This window comes from Mauremys mutica, chromosome 5, assembly GCF_020497125.1.
Source record: "Mauremys mutica isolate MM-2020 ecotype Southern chromosome 5, ASM2049712v1, whole genome shotgun sequence".
In the NCBI taxonomy this organism is placed as follows: Eukaryota; Metazoa; Chordata; order Testudines; family Geoemydidae; genus Mauremys; species Mauremys mutica.
Window position 1 is genome coordinate 28,994,356 of NC_059076.1, and position 21,310 is coordinate 29,015,665.

At 41.8% G+C, this 21,310-nt stretch overlaps 1 protein-coding gene across 4 annotated transcripts in view; it reads left to right on the forward strand.

The window, feature by feature from the left end:
* PDLIM5 (PDZ and LIM domain 5) overlaps positions 1 to 21,310 on the forward strand; it is a 214,829-nt gene that overhangs the window by 24,174 nt on the left and 169,345 nt on the right. For 3 of the 4 annotated variants that reach the window (XM_045019728.1, XM_045019724.1, XM_045019725.1), the window contains exon 2: positions 13,083 to 13,218. In XM_045019728.1, coding sequence (XP_044875663.1) covers positions 13,123 to 13,218 — 96 coding nt within the window. In that variant the 5' untranslated portion in view covers positions 13,083 to 13,122. Of the gene's footprint in view, positions 1 to 13,082; positions 13,219 to 21,310 lie in introns of those variants that run through there. The other variant, XM_045019723.1, reaches the window with a different exon arrangement.

Below are 21,310 nucleotides of genomic sequence, written 5' to 3' on the forward strand. Positions count from 1 at the left end.
ATTTAGCTTGCTCAGAAATAGGTCCAGTATCCTAGTCATTTTTACAGCTCCAGTCCAATCAAATGAAGGTGCACATGAGTAAATTCAAATGCTTTGAGTTCAGCCTAAAATTTTGCCTCTTAAGTGCATGTTTGACTTATCAGCGCTGCCAATATCTCAGCCAGTAATTCCAATTTACACTGCCCCTTTGTCTCCTATCACTTTCGTCTTTGTATCTTATTTTTCTAAGCTGGCCCTGAGGTATGGAGGAACTTTCAGGTCACAGAAGAGTTAGGATATGATAGACTAATTCAAACCCCTTCTAAAGGACACTTCTTCCACAAGGCCTTTGCACCTACCCCAAAACCAACAGATTAAGGAGGTTTTTTTAAAATTATCCACAGTAATTTCTTCCTTGGAATAAACAAGTAGATCTTGTCTTTCTAGGTCTAGGATGGTAAGCTCTCCAAGGCTAGGACAGTAGTCATAGAAATGTAGGGCTGCAAGGGACCCTGAGGTCCTCAATGCAGCCCCTCCACTGAGGAAGGACCAATTAACCTAGATGGTCTGACGTGTTTGTCCAACCTGTTCAACTTACAGTGATGGGGACTCCACAGCCTCTTGGAAGCCTGCCTTTATAGTTACAGAATGATGATCAATTATTCTCCATGCTCTTTGGAGATGGCCCATGTAGTAATGGGCTTAGATTGCAGAAAGGGACATTAAGGGCTGTTGGAAATTTCCAATATCTAACCTAAACATATTTGAAGACTCAGGTCCCACCTCAGTTGTCTTTCTCAATATTAAATATGCCTAGTTTTTTTTAAACCTTTCTTCCTAGGTCAGGTTTTCTAAACCTTTTTATCATTTTGTTGCTCTCCTCTGGACACTTTCCAATTTGTCCATTTTTCCTAAAGTGTGGCATCCAGAATTGGACACAGTGCTCCAGGTGAGACCTCACCAGGGCCAAGTAGAGCAGGACAACTACTTTTCATGTATTTTTATATATGACACTTCTGTTAATACACCCCCAGAATATTAGCCGCCTTTTGCAGCTGCATCACCTTGACTTGTATTCATTTTGTGATCCACTATAACCCCCATTCTTTTTCTGCAGTACTACCACCTAACCGTTTATTCTCTATTTTAGCTGTGCATTACTTTTTCCCTTCAAAGTGAAGTACTTTGCACTTGGATTTCAGACCAATTTCTCTTGTTCATCAAGGTCACTTTCAATTCTAATCCTGTCCTCCAAGTGCTTACAACCCCTCCCAACTTGGTGTCATTGGCAAATTTTAGAAGTGTATACTCTCCACTCCATTATCCAAGTCATTAAGGAAAATATTGAATGGTACCAGACCCAGGACTGACCCCTCAGGATCTCACTAGATACATCCTCCCAATTTGAGTGAACCATAACTACTCCCAAGTATTGTCTTTCAACCATTTATATACCTACCTTTATGGCAATTTAGTCTAGTCTAGACCACATTTCCCTAGTTTGCTTATGAGAGCATCTGAGACTGTCAGAAACCTTAATAAAATCAAGGCATATCAGATTTACTGCTTCCCCAATCCACTAGGCCAGTAACCCTGCCAAAGAAGGAAATTAGGTTGGTTTGGCATGATTTGTTCTTGGCTACTCCTTATCTTATCCTCCAAGTATTTAAAAACTGATTTAATTTGTTCTAGTATTTTTCCAGGTACTAAAGTTAGACTGAGTCTATAATTCCCCCACGTCCTCTTGTTTCCCTTTCTTTAAAAAAGATTGGAGAATGGCAAAAATGCCACCTGTTGGGTGGGATCTTACCCATCCTCCAGAACTTCTCACAGATAATTGTTAATGGTTCTGAGATGGCTTCAGGTAGTTCCTTAACCACCCTACCATCAGGCCCTACTACCTCTAATACATCTACCTTATATAAATATTTTTAGCATTTCTTTCCCTATTTTGGCTTCTGTTCCTTCATTGTTACTTCTGTTAGTTCTTTCTTTGCTTTTTCTGTCCCTGTGCTTTCATCATGCTTGTACAGAGCTGTGTATGCTGCTGGTGCTTAATTATAAATAACCCTTTTCAAATGATTGACATCCATTCTCTGAGAAATTCATCTCCGCTTGTATCAGACACTAATTTAATGTGGTTTAGACTAGAGTTATTTGCAAGCAAAGTGGTTTTCATGCTACGGCTTGTACATTTTCTCTTGCCAGGGCAGTATATTATGTAAAGGACTATAGACAAAGCTTCACCTCTCATGTCATAGCACTAGCTTTTTAAAAAAGTCAATAGGAAAATTCTGATCTACAAGACCCTTCATGATCAGTGTTCTTAGCATATGGCAGGATTAACATCCAAGTACAAGTTGTAACAAACCCATCCTCAGTGGGGATTATAATTAAAACACATGTATAAACCACTCCGTTTCCAAGGGAAAGGAAGTTTAAACAAACCAGCTGGCATTATGATTAGGAAGAGGACGGAGGTACTCACTCTTCTTACATATAGGGCCCTGATAAGAATGCTATGATTAACTCTGGAATATTATTCCTTGCCTCAGCATACTATAAAAAACAAATAGACTAGAACTCTGCCTCAGTGAGAGACTGGATGGTTCAGTGGTTGGGGTGCTAGCCTGGGACTTGGGAGACCTAGGGTCAGTTCCCTCTTCTGCCAGACTACCTGTGTGGCCTTGGACAAGTTACTTACTCAGTTCCCCACCTGTAAAATAGGAATAATACCTTCAGGGGGGTTGAGGTGTTCAGGTACTTGAGTGATGGGGGCCACACATCTGACAGCAAGTTATATAACTTGACAGACAAAAATCTAGTTTGAAGCACTTCCTCACAGCATGCCTGCTGGATTCCCAAAGATTACAAGTTCCAATTATTTTACTCACTTAGATGAGGAAAAACATCCATCCTTTTGCCCTAGGCTTATGTACCATATAAATATTAAAAACATAGGTTGAAATCCTGACCTCATTGAAGTTAATGGCAAAACTCCCAGTGACTTAGGCAGCATTCTAGGATTAGTGAAATCCTAGGCCCACGGAAGTATTACAGTAGTTGGTGCCCTATAGTTTCCTGAAGGAAAGAAGCGGCTACAAAATAGCATCTAATGCTGTGGGTGAGCATTGCTTTTGGAGTATGGCCACTGATTACAGGTGAGTGATAGCTTAGAAGCAGAGAGAAGAGACAGGTCAAACTTATTCATTTATTTTTTATGGTGTTTTTCTCTATCCATTTGCGGACTTCACTACTGCTTACTGGACACTAGTGGATGGGAGAGAGTGAATTTTGAGGGAAAGTTGAAAATGGAAAAACTTATTAAAGGTGCAGGCACTAAGGCTAAGTCTACACTGGCAATTGAAGGACAATACCTCTAAAAGAAAAGTTTTAACTTTTTTGTCCCTCTTTTTTGGGGGGGGGTGGGGTGGGGTGCCATGAGCAAGCACCTGAATGGGGGGGATGTTCCCATGGAGAGGGGAACAGCACACAGAAAAGGTAGATATGAGACAGGAGGATAAAGGCAAGTAGAACAGTTCTGACCCTGACTGTGTCAGACCTACAGTCTGAAACAGGAATAATGTGTCTACCCCTTCATAAGTGGATTGTGGGCCAAACTAAATTTAAGGCTCAGATCCTGGCACTTCCTGGATTTGTATGAGACCACTTAATCAGCTGCCCTAAATTTCTTCAGGAAATCCTGCTTTGCCAAGGACTATTGTAGCTTGACGGTGTGTACAAATGTTCTTAATTCAGCAGTGAATACCTTCAAAAACAGTGAGCTGCATTTCTATAAAAAATGAAAAAATCAAGTGATTCAAAGTCAAACAAGTTTACAATTTACCATGGCACAAGTGTCAGAATTTCCAAAACACAACTGAAATCAAGTTAATGATCATATCTCAAACACTCTGAATTTGTCCAGTTGATCTCAAGGTTTGGCCATGTAATTTTGCTCCAGCCACATACATGCTAGATCTGAAGCAGAAAGGACATGTTTGGTAGGATTTTAGGTGGATTGGGTAAAATTAGCCTTATAATGGAAATATGCTTACAACTTTAAATAGAGATTTCTCCTATCTATAAAACCATATATTGGCCATTTTGTGGTGCTCTTTCTTTTAATTCAGTGAAATATTCCAGGATACAGTTGGTATGAAAAGCTCTATACACAATGTGTTTTGTTGTATTGAATTTTCCCTATTTAACTTATGGGAACACAGACCTGCAAAACTCACTCTTACAATGTTGCCAACTTGCAATTTTATTGCTAGTCTTGTGATATTAGGTTTTCTCTTAAAGACCCACTTCCTAGTGTCATGTGATTACATGAGGACCTCTGCTTTTATTTTCCAAGTATAAGTAAGTTTCTAGCCTTCAGGGTTGTGGAGAAAAACTTGAAAAACCTAAAGGCTCAAAAACCAGAAGGCAAATTCAGCAACAAGAACTAAATTTTTAAAGCTCTGATTTTTAAACAAATCCCATGATTTTTCAGGGCCTGATTTTTTTTGAAGGCTTGGTATTGGCAAGAGTGCTGTTATCTCATAGTTTCTTTAAAGAGGTTCTTTCTGGACTGAAAGTCAAATGTAGCCTATGATTTTAAATAATTGCATCAAACTTAGTTTCAGAGATAGAAACTAAAACTGAAAGTGCTGATTCAGCCTGTGTGGCTGAAACAATGATTTGCTAGTACATCTTCTGCAGTGCATCATGTATGTATGCTACTAGATCATTTCACAACTGGAGCTAATATTGTCATGGTTTTCTATTGCAGTTCCCAACTAGGAGTTTGGGAATAGGGTGACCAGACCCCAAGTGTGAAATCAGGGCAAAGAGTGGGGGGTAATAGGTGCCACTGTAAGAAAAAGCTCCAAAAATCAGGACTGCTCCTATAAAATTGGGACATCTGATCACCCTATGTGGGGGCTGACAAACACTACCAACCAGGGCTGTCCCTAGACGTTGTGGTGCCCTACACAGCTCTGCCTTTATGGGGGAGGAGCTGGTTCCAGGCCTCCATGGGGCAGGGATCCTCAGGTCTCTGTGGGAGGGGCTGTGCCTAAGGTCTGTGGGGAAGGGGTAAGGAGAAGACCCCCTCAGCATGTTTGAGAACTCTTGGGGTCCTAAAAGACTGGAGAAGGGGAAAAAATAGTACTTGCACTTAAAGGGCAACAAAACCCAGAGAACTACAGAACAGTTCTTAATATTGATACCTGGAAAGGTATTGCAACAAATGATTAACTAATCCATTTGTAAGCAGCTGGAGAATAAGAGGGTTATAAGAAATAGTCAGCATGGATCTGTCAAGAACACTTCATACCAGACCAAACTAATTTTCTGCAGTGACAGGGTTACCGTTCTAGTGGATGGGGGCGAAGCAGATGTGCTAGACCTTGATGTTTAGTAAGGCTTTTCGATAGTCTCACTAGGGAAATGTGGTGGTCTAAGTGAAATTACTATGAGGTGTAGGGGCACAACTGCTGGAAAGACTACTCCAAGAGTAGTTACCACGGGCTTGCCGTCACACCCTCCTGCTTTATGGAATGGGGTTCTGCAGGGGCCAGTCCTCAGTCTGATACTATTAAATATTTTCTTTCATTTGGATAATGGAGTGGAGAGTATACTTTTAAAATATAAAAATGACACCAAGCTGGGCTGAGTTGCAAGAGAAATCTGCAGCAAGAGAGATTTCAGTTTTTTCCTTCATATCTATCACACAAGAGGGTAGTTAAGCTCTAGACAAGGCTTCCATCAGAGGTTGTGGCATCCCATAATAGGTGTTTGTCCAACCCATTCTTAGCCTCCCATCTGTACAAGGATCATGTGGTTATAGCAGTATCTCTGAGGAGGCAGACTCTCACTGTTGTGTATCCGCAACAGCCTCACCTAACTTCCCCCAGCTACGCTGTTCTAGTAATTCAGGGTGGAAGTGATGAATGCATGGATCGTTGGGGCCATATTCTCCTCTGGGAGGAAAGGCTGAAGTTTCCTAATAAACTGCAAATGGTCAAGGGTATTTCTCATTAATGAGGCTACATGATATTTCAGGCAAGTGCAAAGTCAAACAGGACCCTCAGGTTTTTCACTACCTTGATATATTTCAGATCTGGACAGGACCTCATGTGCCCGGGGATGTAATGAGTGATATTTGCAGGAGGCATAGTGCCAAGTTCTTTTCAAGCTTCTAAATAAAACAGCACAAAATTGACCTAAAACCCTTGTGACAGAATGAAAAATCATTGTTATGGGGAACTTTTACCTCCCTGAACTAACAATCATGTGATGGAGCTTGTCTCTGCATGCAAGAGGGATTTTCTTTTTAGCTTGAATAGAGATGCTTAATTGCAGGGTAGGGTGGGGGAGTTGAGGAACCATTACTGAAAGAGCAGTCCCGTCCAGCCATATATAAACAAGCCATAAATAAACTATAAAAACCAGTCATAGTGGAGGGGGAAAACCATCAAGATTATCAATAATCAAGTTAAACAAGACACACAGCAGCCTTAAGCCTCAGTGCTACAGCTCTTGCTCACAAGTGAGTGGCTTTACTGGAGCTCATGGAATTGGATCCTAGGCCCGAAGTAAAGAGCTCTGAACGTGGAGTGGAAGAACAAGGTTGCAAGCTAGTGGGTGCAGGTGGCCCCTGTGTCTATACTGGCCCCCAGTAAAGTTAAGGCTCAATTTGAATACAGATCACCTTGAAGCATCAGGGCCAAGTTAACTCTAATTGTAAAAGAAAAGATTTATCCAAACAAACAGTTATGTAAATATACAAGTCACTTTCATGATAATTCTCTTATTTTTAACACACATTTTAAAAGTGCCTACCCCACTGTATAGGTGCTTTTGCCATAGATTTTTTTTTTAAATCTAAGCAACTAAAAACAAAACATTAAAACCCTCCCAGCAGCTTCTCCTCACCTCCACAGTAAGAAGTAACGAACGAACTTAACTCAATCCACCCTACCCTAAAAATCCTAGCCTTTGTGGGACTTTTCCTTCCCTAAAAGTTTGGTAAATGGTTGAGTAATGCAATGTGCTCTTTGGGGTGGGGGAGAAGCAGTTCTGTCCTGTTTCAGACAGAGGTAGGGAGTTTTAATGCTGATAGCCCCCATGGAGCATAAATATTCTTATGGTGAGGGGACTTTGGCTCCACTGTCACTGCTAACTACAGCACAGGCTGTAAGGTTCAAGGTTTACCTTCCAAGAGGGGGGAGAATTATTGTACATATGTGAATACAGGAGCTGATGGTCTGTATGCACAAACATACTCAACAGGCATACCTTCAGTGGTTGAAACGTGTCTGGCAGCCAGAAACTTTCCAGCTCTTACTGGATTTTGTCAACCACTTCTATTGCACCTAGGACTTAGTCACTTAACTTGTCTGACAGTTTATTCTGCTATAAAATAGAGAATCCTTACTCAAAAATACTGTGTTAATTAGCTAGTGTGTACAGTGCTTTGAAGATGAAAAGAGCTGTATTATCAATCTTTGACTATTCAATGCACACTTATTAGACCAGATCTTAGCCCTTTGTTCTGCCTGGCATAGGAGAATTTCAGGGTGTGTGTCTGGAACTAGCGATGACCTCACTGTTGAGGGCATGACATGGGAAGGAAAGCAGGCCTGGGACAATTTCTGGTGATCTTTGGCTGCTGGCAGAACTGCCCCCCTCCCCAAGCTAGCTGCAGTATTGGAAGAGGGTGGGGAACAACTGGCACAGTCACTTGTGTGCCTCTACGCCACCGTGCCCAGCACAACTCAGTCACACACCTGAGGATTCCAGCCCCAGTGTTACAGCTGCTACTAGCAGTACAGATGTGGATATTGACTGTTACTGGTCTTATTACCATAGGCTCTTTCTCCAGGGTAGCTATTGTCTATCATTTACATGATTTTTATACCAAGGTGAAGGCTGTATTTAATCCTTCAAGGTACTGGCACGTGTCCAGGATCTCTGTGGCAGAGAGGTGACAAGCAGGGGCCCTTGCACTGGGCTGTTCACAATACTCTGCACCCCACGCGCCTCAGGCTCTAGCTACCCTTGCTTGTAGGCCTGGGCCTTTGTGCATCATGTGCAATCTTCTGGCTCAGCTGTCTCGGCCTTTAACCCAACTGTCCCCCCTCCTTCTCTGCCAGGGCTTCCTTCTGGCTCGGCTGCAGCGCGGAGAACGTCCCCAGCCCTCCCGGGCCGCGGGGGAGGAGCAGAGCGAGGCGGAAGTGAAAACAAGCCCCGCGGGACGCAGCCCCAGCCTCCCACACGCGCTGCGCGCTCCGTGCTTCTCGCCCGGGCGTCCCGCACCGCGCGGCGGCTGCTGCAGCCTCCCGGTCCCAGGTGAGCAGGGGCCGGGGCGGGCGCGGCGAGGCGAGGGGGCTGGGCGCTCAGGTGCTGAGAACTAGCCGCGCTGGCGGGCGGGGCACCTGCGAGAGGAGCCGGGGGCAGCTCCTTGCTGGAGCGTGCCCCCCTCCTCCCGGGGCTCGGTGCATGCGGCGGGGGGGCTCCTGGCAGAGCCGCCCCGGCACTGCGCGGTGCAGCGCCGGGCTCCCGAGCGCGGGTGGCGGAGAGCAGCCCCGGCAGCCCCATCCATTGCTGAGCGAGACATCCCACCCGCCGCGCCCGGCCGGAGGGAGAAGGCGCGTGGGCTGCAGCCCCCAGGAGGGTGGGCAGGTCAGGACCCTCTCCGGAGAGGTGGGGAGGAGAGAGTCACTCCGAAGTGAAGCGGGAGGGGGAAAAGCAGCGGTGTCTAAACGAGGGTCCCGTTGAGTTGATCCGAATGGCTATTGACTTCGCGACTGACTTCGATTTGTTTTGCCATCTGTGTTGTGGTGGTTGTTTTTGAAGGGAGACACCGAGCTCTTAATACTAATTACCGTGTAAGCGGTTTGTTTTTTTTTCCTTTCGAGAACTTGACTCAAAGAACCAAACAGAATGGACACCAAAGTCAGTCTTGTTTTGTAGGTGCCAATGCTGCAAGCCTGTGTGTGCATGTGCCCGTGCCGGCTCGCACCCGCCCCAGGCTCTGTGTTTTGGTGTTTAAATGCAAGAGTGTTGCACAGAGTAGCACCAAAAATGGTCAGGAGGGAGAAAAAGGATTTGAAAAGGAAAATTCATAGCTGAGCTGGGTTGGGCAGGTTTAGGGCGTGTAATTGTTTGATCATCATGGCCATGTATTTCCTCCTGCCTGTGGGGACTTTTGTAACTAGATAGCTACAGGAACAGTAAAGCCAGCAGTTTCACTTGTATGCCAAGACATACTTTAAAAAAAAAGTAGTGTGGAGTTTAATGCTGTGTCTTCTGCATTTTATGGATGACTTGGGACTGCACATATAAAACCAAACCTTCTTTTTGATGGTTTCATACTAAGATGTCACTTTTTGGGACACTGGGATCTTCACTGCAGCAGAACACCAGATTTTCCCAGAAGCACAGGCCCTACCCCTTATGCTGAAATATCATCTCTATAATGTTATCTGCTAGCACTATTGGAAGTCTGACCTACGTTTGAGCAATTCTGATTCTGCTCAACAGAGGGCCGTGGTATACGTACTTCTTTATGATTAGATGGTGAAACCCATTGTTGAGCACTTACACAAGAAGGCTCACTGAACGCTCATCAACATGAGTGAGAGTTTCACAATTTAGCCCTTAGCTAGTTCATTGTGCAATGTTTTCACTGAGACACAGTCAATTCATGGACCCCTGCATGGATACAAAATTTATATCCACATCAATATGCAAACATGGACCGTGGATTTGGGCTCTAGATAAAAAATTTGGATCCGCATCTATCTGCTTATCTGCAAATATGTCTGCTGATATCTGCATCCACAGATATAAATTGGGCATCCGTGGATTTGCAGGGCTCTATCAATTCATGTGGTGATACCTCTCCTTCATACCAGGTATAGAATCTTTAACGGTGACATAAATAGATCACTAAATCTATTTTCTTAGGGCTTGGCTACACTTGAAAGTTGCAGCGCTGGGAGTTACAGCGCTGGTCGTGCAGCTGTGCAGGGCCAGCGCTGGTGTGTGGCTACACTCAGAGCTACCAGCGCTGGTGTGTGGCCACATTTGCAGCATTTACAGCGCTGTTGGGAGTGCTGCATTATGGGCAGCTATCCCAGCATTCAAGTGGCAACAACGTGCTTTTCAAAAGAGGGGGGTGGAGGGTGGTGTACTGTGACAGGGAGCGGGGAAGATAGAGAGAGTGGATTTTTGGAGCCAACATTGTGTTAGCTTCCCTGGATTGAAAAATCACAAAATGTTCGCGAACCCTTAGTCTTAATTGCAAACAGCCTGCATCCAACGCTGTTTCTCTGTCAAGCAAACTGCTTGCCTCTCATTTGATCGTTCACAGCCAGGTACAGATAGCTCCTGTTTGCTGTGATCAGTGTTTGTTTTTCAGATAAGCAGTTCAACGGAGCTCCGATCGGAGTTCACAACAAAACAAAGAGAGGCTGCATAACAAAACAAAGGAAGTAATTTAGTTAAAAGCATTCTGGGATATCTCCTTATTCCCTGGAGGCCAATAAAAGCGCTGGTGTGTGTCCACACTTGATGAGCAGCGCTGGACCACCAGCGCTGCAATCGCTACACCCCAACCTGGCCAGGTGTACAGCCAGCGCTGCAGCCAGGGAGTTGCAGCGCTGGATGTGCCTTGCAGGTGTGGACGGTTACTAATTGCAGCGCTGGAAAGCCTCTACCAGCGCTGCAATTTGCAAGTGTAGCCAAGCCCTTAGAGTGTTTCTTTAGTTCTCTTTCCCAACATCCCAAATAAGTTCTCTGGTGTGAGATGCAGATGTTTCACTGCATGCGCAAAGCTGGAGGGTGCCAGGGGAGGGGAGAGAGCACGCTATACCTTACCATTCCAAATGCCTTCCTTTGCAGTTAGTTACAAAAAACATCCCAAATTACAGTATACTTTCCTAGATGTGTTAGTTGCCCCCTTCCCCTGTTTTTTAATGCATGCAGGAAAAATTATTCACATGCTTAATTTTAGCTTTGAGTTAGGAAAAAAAAAATCTTGTCAACTATTAACGGGTGATCAGAGTCAATCTGGTGTTAGTGTGTCCCAACATATTAGATAAGGCTCCTTTTCCCACAGTCATTAATTTGTTATAGCTTATAATTTTAGTGTGATTATTTTAGGGGGAACAAAACATTTTTCATATGGTAGTAAAATCATTAGTAAACTAGGTGTATATTTATATGGGATTCAGTGTTTAGTAGATAGAATAATTCTTGCTTGAACCAGTGTGCAGGTCCTATAAGGATCATATCTCAAACTCTGGACATTCCCTTTTGTGTGGGTGGGTGAGAGGGAGGAGAGAAGGAAGGAAGAGAAGGACTCTTTGAACTAGGGAGATGTTGGCGTTCTGGGCCTGTAATTAGTCAGATGTGGTGTGCAGAGGGAGGCACAAGAGATGGAGATGTAAGTGAGCCAGGTTCTGTTGTCCTAGAATTCAGTGGGAGCCGAGGTCCTTTCATGGCTTCTGGCATGAGGGTGTAAGTAGTTCAGGAACTGCCTCAGTTCTGAAACAATCTCTGTTATTGGCTTGGAGGAGTAGTTCCTAAAGGTTATCTTGTTAGCCTGCCTTACCCGAATACTCTTCTTTTTATTTAGTTAAATGGACCACCTGGTGTGAATAAGGCCCTTACGGTTTGGCCCTTAAAGGGAAGCGAGGCTGAACAGCTAGCCTTTTTTTTTTTTTTTGGTGAGGTGAATCTGGAAATCTATATAATTACATTATTTTCCCTCAAGAAATGACTTCAGTGCATTGTTAAACTTCTAGTGAGAGATTTTGTAGAACTTCCCAGGTATTCGTCTTCCCACAGAAATGAAATTTTTATTAGTACAGTATCCATAAATCTGTTACTTTAAAAATAAGTTACCTGTAGTGTAAGTATAGTGAAAAATAATTCTTGCCGTACTTAATGATATTTGAAACACACTTTCTTCTACTTGACTGAAGTTCCACCTTAAATCTCCTGCATTAAGTAACTATGGAATCTTACACTGATTTGGTGTAGTCTTACAGTAATCCACCCCTCAGTGTGTGCGCTCTCTCTCCCTCCCCACTTCAAATATATAAAAATAGAAGGCAGCTACTACCTAAGACGTCATTGTAATATTGCCTATATGTGGTGCAGCTGAAGCTGTTATCTTTGACACTGAGCAACAAAATTAAGTGCACAGCGTGCCTTTTAAAGGTAATCCTTCATCCTTGTTTGGGGAGGAGGGGAAATAATCTTGGGGTTCTCTTAAAATACTTTTTCTTAGTTTAAAGCAGTTGCCTTGGTATTTGGTACACAACTTTCTGTGGTTATAAATGTTTGCATTTCTTTTTGATTTCTTCTGCAACACCTTGTATGTGCCTAATAGGAAATTGGGGTTGGATGCATATTAAACTGTAAAAATGGTAAGAATGCTAAGGCTCGAACATTTTTCCCTCTGGATAACTTTGACTTTAAAATTTGTAGTTTTTGATATTTGAATTGTTATGAAAATATGCACCCTCCTTGGAAATTAATTTTTATGTGGTAAATGTACCTGTTTAGCTGTGACTAAATACATATCACATGAAATTAATGTTCCAACGTCTCTTACGTAAACTATTAAAATGTTTATGTACTTAAGTAATTTTTAAGGACCACTGTCAATTTAAATTTGGTCCAATGCTTACATTTTGCAAAAAAAAAAAAAAGGTTTAAATAACCTCCAAATAAAAGCCTAGAGGAAATATTTCCACTTTTTTTCTGAAGAAAACAATTGTTAAAAAATCATTGCATGCAGCGTGTGAAACCCAGATATTGCAGTGCTAAGAATCAGAAAATAAAACTAAATTGATTATTTTTCTTTTTCTAAACTGACAAGCCAAAAAGTCAACAAAAAGCACAAATAGTGGCAAACTAGACTTTTTAAAGTCCATTCACTTTTTTACTAATTTACTAAGGTGTTACAGAACAGAAAAACATGGTTTGCAACATATATTTAAATTGACAGGACCCCTTTTAAGTTAATGTGTGCATTTCCATTTCACTGTGTACATATATCCTGTTAAGATTTACATTAAAACTTTAATCCTCTTCCACAGACACTTATTATCTGGAATTAGACCTTGAGCATCCAACACTATGAGCAACTACAGTGTGTCTTTGGTCGGCCCTGCTCCTTGGGGTTTTAGGCTTCAAGGTGGAAAAGACTTCAACATGCCTTTGACCATCTCTAGGGTGAGCCATATTTTGCCTTTATAGACTTTACAAAAATGTCTGCTACATCATGATATACCTGAAATCTGCAAAGATGAGTATTTCTGTAATATGATATCTTGCTGAATGTGAGGACTGATGACTTGTACAGCGGATAGAAGTATTTCCTTTCATCCTTGCTTCCGTAGATGTGTGTGTAAGAAGCGGAGGTGGAAAGTTGCTGACATAAGGTCTATCATGTCTTAAGCTAAAGTTAGTTTTTGAGCAGCAGGATGCTTGACCCCCCCAGCAATGGAGGACTGAAGAGGATGCATAATCTCTCAAGCGGGAGGGGGCATGGATCCTGAATGAGAAAATAGCTCATGTTGCTTCTGTGTATCCAGCATATATTAACTGAGTTTATGGTCCTGAAGTATCTATATTGCAAAATCCTCCTATTTACAATTAAAAAAAAAAGGGGGGCGGTAGTTAAACTCTGTGCAGTACAATGTTCCCTCTAACTTTTTACATCCATGTCCAGAATGAATTTTGTTATGTGCACCAATATGGAGCTGATGTGTGGTGAGGGTGTGGCTGAAGAATTGGGAGTGTGGGAGGGGGCTTGGGGCTCAGGGCTGGGGCAGAGGGATAGGGGTGCAGGGGTGGTGGTGAGAGCTGGGGCTGCAGGTTCTGGGGTGGGGCTAGGGATGAGGGGTTTGGAGTATAGGAGGGGGCTCTGGGATGGGGCACAGGGATGGTGTGTGTTGGGGGATCAGGGGTTTGGTGTGAGACCATGGTTTGGGGTGCAGACTGCCTTGGGGGTGGGACTGGAGAGAGAGGACTCCCCTCAGCCCTCTCTCACTGCAGCGGCCTGGGGGAGAGGCGCCTCACCACAGCAACTCCGGGGCTGGGGCCGGGGGAGAAGTGCCTCTCTCTACCTGTGCAGACCTTGATAGCCTGCTGCGTGACCACACAGCTTAGGTGCTGTAGTTGTGAATGGTGTTTCATTAAAATGTGCCTGAATGAACATGCCAGTTTCTCACGGGTGTTGTACAGTGTATTGCTTTTAACTGCTGCTATTCAGAGGGTTTGAGGAGCTAAGTCAAAACAGATAAAATCTTTGTACAAATAACAATGCAGTGTCTAGCTAGAGCTCACTACCCTCAAATAGCGTTTAGTGGATATTTTTCTTTGGATCTGGGCTGAGTTTCAAAACCTTCCTCAAATGTCTGAGGCTGTTATATTTGGCGTGTGTAACATATTTATACCAACTTTGCAATATTGAGGCTTTCGGAATATTAGGAATGCTAGTCAGAGAAGAGTTCATTTTACTTCTCTAATATGTGTTTCCTCTGTGTAAAGCAATTCTTTTGAAGGGCAATTCTACTATACAAATATTTATGTAAAAATGGCATTTTATTTAAGATTGTCTCACGTCCCCTCTCCCTACACCACCCTATTTACTTCAGTGACAAAGATAAGTTACTTCTTACACCTGTTGAGTGCAGTGTCAATACTGCCCTGGAAGAGGGATTTGGTTTCTGTAGCATCATCAAACTTTGCTTTTTCAATTGCAGGTTCAAATACTGCTGGTTCATTTAGACCTAGGTAACCTTATTCAGCTGTGGGTTACGCTGTTGAGATCAAGGTGAAATTTTGGCCCTGCAGCCATTTTATTTAAATAAAACCAAATTGAGTGCTATAGAAATGATCTCAAATAAATACAAACTTAAGACAGTTGAGTCTGAACTGGAGAGTGTACTGCATACTTTTTTAAACCTAGGCTGAGGTTTGCATGACTGGCAGGAGAATCTCAACAAATGATTTTGAGTTACTGATGCAGAGAAAACATTGAATCTAACACATCTGTTTTTAAGTCACTTTTCAGAGAACCATCACATTTCTTAAAGTCTAGGTTATATTCAAGTGCCTCTAGATCCTTCATCATCGTTGGCTTGCTTTTGACTTGTTGTCACTTGAGGCTTTGGATTTTTTCAAACTAGGTCTCAGTTGGGCTTCTAATATGATGGCTGTCGGTTTACATGAGCAAGAACTATGACTGTGATTTGAACCATGGGTGCAGCTGGTTGCACGTAGAGATTTAACCCTTTGAGCTGCAGATATGAACTGTTCATGTTGCAAGGAATGATTGAAAAGCTGTTGACACATAGGTCCTATAATTTTTTTGGTCAGGAACTCTTATTTGGGACACATCCCAATACCTATCAAACGGTGGTAAATGATAGAAAACGCTACTACTACCACTACTCCTAGTGTGTTTGGGAACCAGAGCGAAGCTACATTATGAGTGAGTAGATTTAAACCAAAGCTTTACAGAGAGATGGAACGATATTTTAAGAGTATGTACTACACTTATCCTTGACTAGCATTGCTTAATCCATGTGGTACATATTTACGTGTGCTGTTGTGTTGGGATGCGCTAAAGAAATACACAAATTGGTCTAAACAATTGAATCTGTAATCCCCAGTCCTCTGATCCCATGCCAACTGGCCTAAGACTCCATCTGAGTAGCTCATGTTGCAGGATTAGGGCCATAATTATCTCTGAGCCAAAATTTAAAAAAAAAAAAAAAAAAAGGTAAAACCTGGTACCTCTCTACATGAGTTCCACCCTTTCTGGGTTGTTTCTTTTCACTTTAAGTGGGACACTCTGTGTGCGGTTTGGTCTGGAGTTAAAAAGTACTTAGTTTTGGTATGCAAATCCTCCTCCTCCTCTCTGATAATTTGAAGAGTTCTGTCATGTCTCTCTTATACACTAGCACAGCATGTACAACACGCCATCCTTCTCTTCCCAGTGAAGCATAAATGCCTTTCCTGTGTAGTTAGACTGCTAATTAAAGAGTTTTGAACATACTGATTTAATAAAAAAGGTAACAAAGCAGCAGAGTTATTTCTGTTCCCTTACAAAGGTCCTGCTGTCTCTCATGACCTTCTTGGGTTTTGTGCAGTCATGCCTGGAATTCATTCTGGGGTATGATGGTGAATCTTGGTCATTGTTTTGACAAGTAATAGCTTGCTGTAGCCTTTTTGTTTTAACTTCTTGCATTAAGTTTAAACAATACTTAACACAACAATATTCTCTGTAGTTGACAAATAGTAAGTTGGTCTCCTAAAAGTATTGAAATAACCTGTAAAGTTCTAAAATTAAAGCCTTTTACAAGAAACTTGCATCTCCTGTGACTGTCTCAAGAAAGTTTATTCATATTGCTGTTGCTATTTTAATGGCATTAATTAGTGGTGCTATTACTAGAAAAATAATTGACTGAGTTTTTCCATTGACATTTTTGCAGTAGCAAATGTGAATTAAGGGTTTTTAATTTAAGTTATAGTGTCAAATAGGTCACAGACATTTGCACTCACGTGTACACTGTGTATTTAAATTTGAATTCTATAAAGCATTTGTAGTGCTTGCCATGACTGAGTGACACTGTTAAAGTAATATAGAAATGTTACTATTCAAAAATGAGTTTATATATAAAATGTTAATCAAGAGTCTGCTCCGAATCTAATCGGTGACACACAACCACGCAAAAATACAGGGATGGGTGGAAAAGATCCAGGGAGTAGTTGTCAGAAAGACTTGGGTGGGGTATAGGAAGTTTTGAGGGTTTGGGGAGGAGATAGCAAAGACGTTTGTGGAATGTGAGTTTTGGGATACTTTCAAAGTGAGAAGGTTGAACTACAGCTTTGATGCTTCAAGATGTTGAGCACTCTGGGGCTCCCATCCAGCAATGCACTTAAGCATGTGTTTAACTTTAAGCATATGACTAATCTGTTGGGACTGCTCCCAATACTTCCCAATGTGGAAGAAGACAGGTACAGGTGCTCTGATTTGTTGTTCTAATAAAGATTGATATATGGGCCTGATCCCACTTCTTTTAGACCTCATTGGCAGCAGGAGACTGGGCTGATTAGATAAGAAAGAGAGTCTAACAGTGAGTCACACACATGCTGTGGCGCTGGTTTCATATGGGGAGAATGCAAAAATGATTTGGCCTGAAATAAATGAAAATGGAGAATACTTGATAGGGGATATTCAAAGATTGGACACATCTCAGTATAACCTACCTAGTTCCATATGGCAAAATAAACAGAGCAAAATAAAATAAAGAAAACTGAGAAGATGAGGAGAATGTAAATTGCCTTTTACCTTGTTGCATAATCCAAAAACAAGACACATCTTATCACTTAAGAGCAGTAAAGTTAGAGCAAATAAAAGCAAATAACATTAGATGCAAGGTATCCACTTCTGGAAGCTACTACCATAGGAAACCAAGATTCCTATTTTTGTTGTATTAAAAATAAAAAGGGTACCTGACTTCATGTTCATCAACAACATAGGTAGTTAGGCAGACTGACTATAGCCATAATGAAATCTGCTTCAAGCTTATAAACTGCCTCTGAATCAATGTACAGCAGTGTACATGTTAATGTGTACTATTTTCTGAAACTTAGGCCTGATCTACACTGGGGGGGGGGAGGGAGGGTTGATGTAAGATACGCAACTTCAGCAATGGGACTAGCGTAGCTGAAGTCGATGTCTCTTATTTCGACTTGCCTCCCGTCCTCACAGCGTGGGATCAACGGCTGCGGCTCCCCCCGTCGACTCCGCTACCGCCGCTCGCTCTGGTGCAGTTCCAGAGTGGACAGGAGCGCGTTCGGGGATCGTTAGATCGCGTCTAGATGAGATAAATCGATCGCTATCCGCCGATCTGGCGGGTAGTCTGGACGTACCCTATAAGAACTGGCTGCTGCCAGATTCAGGATATGGCCCAGTGCTCTGGATGAGTTTATGCTTGATAACATGACTGTAAAAGTAGCGTTGTGGATTTTGATAATTGTCTCAATTATTTTCATATAAAACTTGCTCTCTTTATGAGTAAAAAGATGTTTTTGTTAAGTACCAGCCCAGGAAATTCAACTTGGACTATGATGATCAAGCTGGTTCTTTTTAATCAGGAACATAATCACCAGTAGTAAAGTATCTGCAGGACAAATTAGCCATCACTGATGCTTAGTTAAGCCCAAGCTCTCAGGCAGTCTGGTTGACTGATGACTATTGAGCAAACAGCTTGGGAATGACATTGATAGATACCATTTAGCCTTTGCCAGCTGGAGCATTCCTTTCGGTTGTGGATGTAAGGGCAGGTTTCTCTCACCAGCACCCCCATTTAGAATTTAAAAGAAAAGTAAGAAACTGATGCAATTTTAAGGATGTACAGTTGAATCTAAAGAGATTAGGTAAGGTTTCCATAGTAGCACTAATTCAAACACCTTCCACATCATGTATAACATGCTTAACAAGGTAAACGTCCTGTATAAGCAATACTTAGAACAAAGAAAACAGAATATGCTGCATATGTGCAATGTGGTTGAGTTAATATTGCTGTAGAATTGGCAACTTTTCTATGTTCTGACTTCTTTAGGTGTTGCATTAATTTATTTGCATGAAAATTCTGATAGTTGGTTAGAGCTCTATACTTGACTAACAAAACCAGGATAAGACTCAGTAAATACAACTGTAACGCCAGAGTTGTCAAAATTGTTGTCCTCTGCAGGATGTAATGAATAGTGGTGTTTGGTGTCAATGTTGTATTCGTTGATTGATGGTAACCTGAGAGAGCTTTAACCATCTGTGCTAAACGTAAGGGTAATATGTTTTGTAATGTGCCAAAATAGGGACTGTAAGCTTTTGAAGGTGACAAGATTTTTCAGGCATTGCTTAATGTTGTTCTATAGCAACACTAAACAAGAAAAGTTAGAAAAGGATTTTATAGCTTTTTAATATTTGTTTTGTGACAAAGCATCCCCTTTATGGGAAAAATATACAATTAACTGTTAGCAAATACTGTTCAAAGGAGTTGTTTCAAAAGAAATTTTTCTGTCTGGCTTGATTCCCTTCAGCTGTAGGTAACACTGTTCTTCAAAAAAATGTTCTTTAGACATTTTACTTACACTGATAGGTTCTGTGTACATCTTCCTGCTGGCAGCATCCCAGCTTCTCTCAGTGCCTCAATTGCCTGATTCTGGCAAAGCATATGAAAGAAGTCAGTCTTTCTCTCTCCCTTCCTCCCACACACACTTCCTCTTCCATCCTACCCATTCAAAAAAGGAAAAAAACACCCCATCCCTACTTATGAGAGAATGTTCATGATCAAAAGAATGAAGAGTACTTGTGGCACCTTAGACTATCAAATTTATTTGGGCATAAGCTTTCACGGACTAAAACCGGTTTTAGTCCACGAAAGCTTATGCCCAAATAAATTTGATAGTCTAAGGTGCCACAAGTACTCTTAATTCTTTTTGCTGATACAGACTAACACTGCTACCCCTCTGAAAAATGTTCACGATGTTGCTAAATCAGAATAAAGATTCCAAAGAAATGATCAGCACAGTATATACCTAGATAGCATATGTTGATATTAACGGCTCTAAAGATGTATCCAAGAATACTTGTTTTCAATGGTGGTGTAGGTAATGATAGATTTGGGTTCAATTCCCAGCTGTGCCTCCAACTTCCTGTGTGAGTTTGGGAGAACTAAGAGAATAATTGAGTCATCCATCTGTAAAATGATGGTGGTAATACTTCCCTTTGTCTGTTGTGTATGTTTACATTGTAAGCTCTTCAAGGTAGGGACTCTGTGTTTGAGGCTACAGTGTGCTTCACCCTATACAACCTTGTTGGGGCCTGTAAGTGCTACTGGTATATAAATAATAATTCATATATTTTATATATGGAGCAAAGAACCCATTCCTATATTTTATATATGGAGCAAAGAACCCATTCCCCCACGCCTGTAGAGTCAGTGTCAGAGGGTCATTGTTAGGAAATTCATGCCTCCTTTTAATCCCGTACTCTCTTTCCCTCTGTTGAAATATATAAAGACATCTTATTCCGTAAGCTATATGTCTGATTGGATCCATGTGACTTTTTTTCTGCACAAAGCTTGTTTCTACAGCATCTTAGCTTTTTAGAAACAAACTCCTCTCTCCACCTTCGTATTGTTAATGCAACTTTGACTAGGGATCTGCATAGGTTGTGCCACTTGTATTCCAAGGTGTTGCATTAGGATTTCTTGGAAAATATCTATTTTAAAAAAAATGCTACCCTCTGTGAAAATACTTGTAAAAGAAGGGAATAAAGCAGCAAGACACTTTAAATGTTGACTGAGTTGACGCTTGGGTCTTGAGGTTGTCAGTTTCCACTGGGTTGAACCTGTTTGATTTATTTACTTTTTTTTTAAAAACCAGACAGAAATAAATAACATGATTGGGATGTGGGGAAATGAAAATAAATAAATAAGCAAATAAAGTGGAATTTCACTCATACAAGTATTCTCCTGTTTCTCTCAGGGTTTAACTTTTAATCTCGCCTGGCAAATACATCAATAGTAGTGCTGGTAACTACGTGCACTATTCTGCAAGATGTTGAGAGTTATCAACTTGGGACAGGGCTCTTACTGGCAGCTTCTGGCATTGCAGAACTGGGTTGATTTGGCCAGTGAGTTGGGAGACACCTTCCCTTCCTCCCCCAAGAATAGCCTCCTGAAACACATTTTCATTGTATGGTAGCTTGCATTTGAGTGTCCTAATACCACTGTGTAAAAACAAATGTATATAAAATATTTGTAAGCAATGTCGTCTTTTTTGCTTTTATAGACGTCCTGTGAAGTCACTAGAGGCAAGGGGACAGGGCTGTTAACTTCCTTTGGAAACATGCAAAGGCAGGGGGAGTAGCAGGCCATTGGGCTTTTTCTGGCCAATGGTTCAATGGTCAGTTTGTGCCACTGGGCACAAAAAGTAGCACAGGGGTAGACATTTACAAGGAATTTAAAAAAAAATGAGAAATTTCCTTGCAAAGGTTGTAAAGTGGGACTTTCCTTTGAATATTAATAGGAAAGAATTAGACTTATTTGCTTTCTCTGTATTTGAGCCTGGTGGCCTGACAACCTCTGAACTTCCTGCCATTTCAAGAAGCTATTTTTAGTGGAACTGCTTTTTCTCACTATTCATTCCTGATGGTTATCTTTGAGGGCATTGTGAGAAGAGACATAGCCTTCAAAGGTTGGTTTGTTTTGGTACAGAGCCAGGAGATAACATTGGTCTTGTTAGG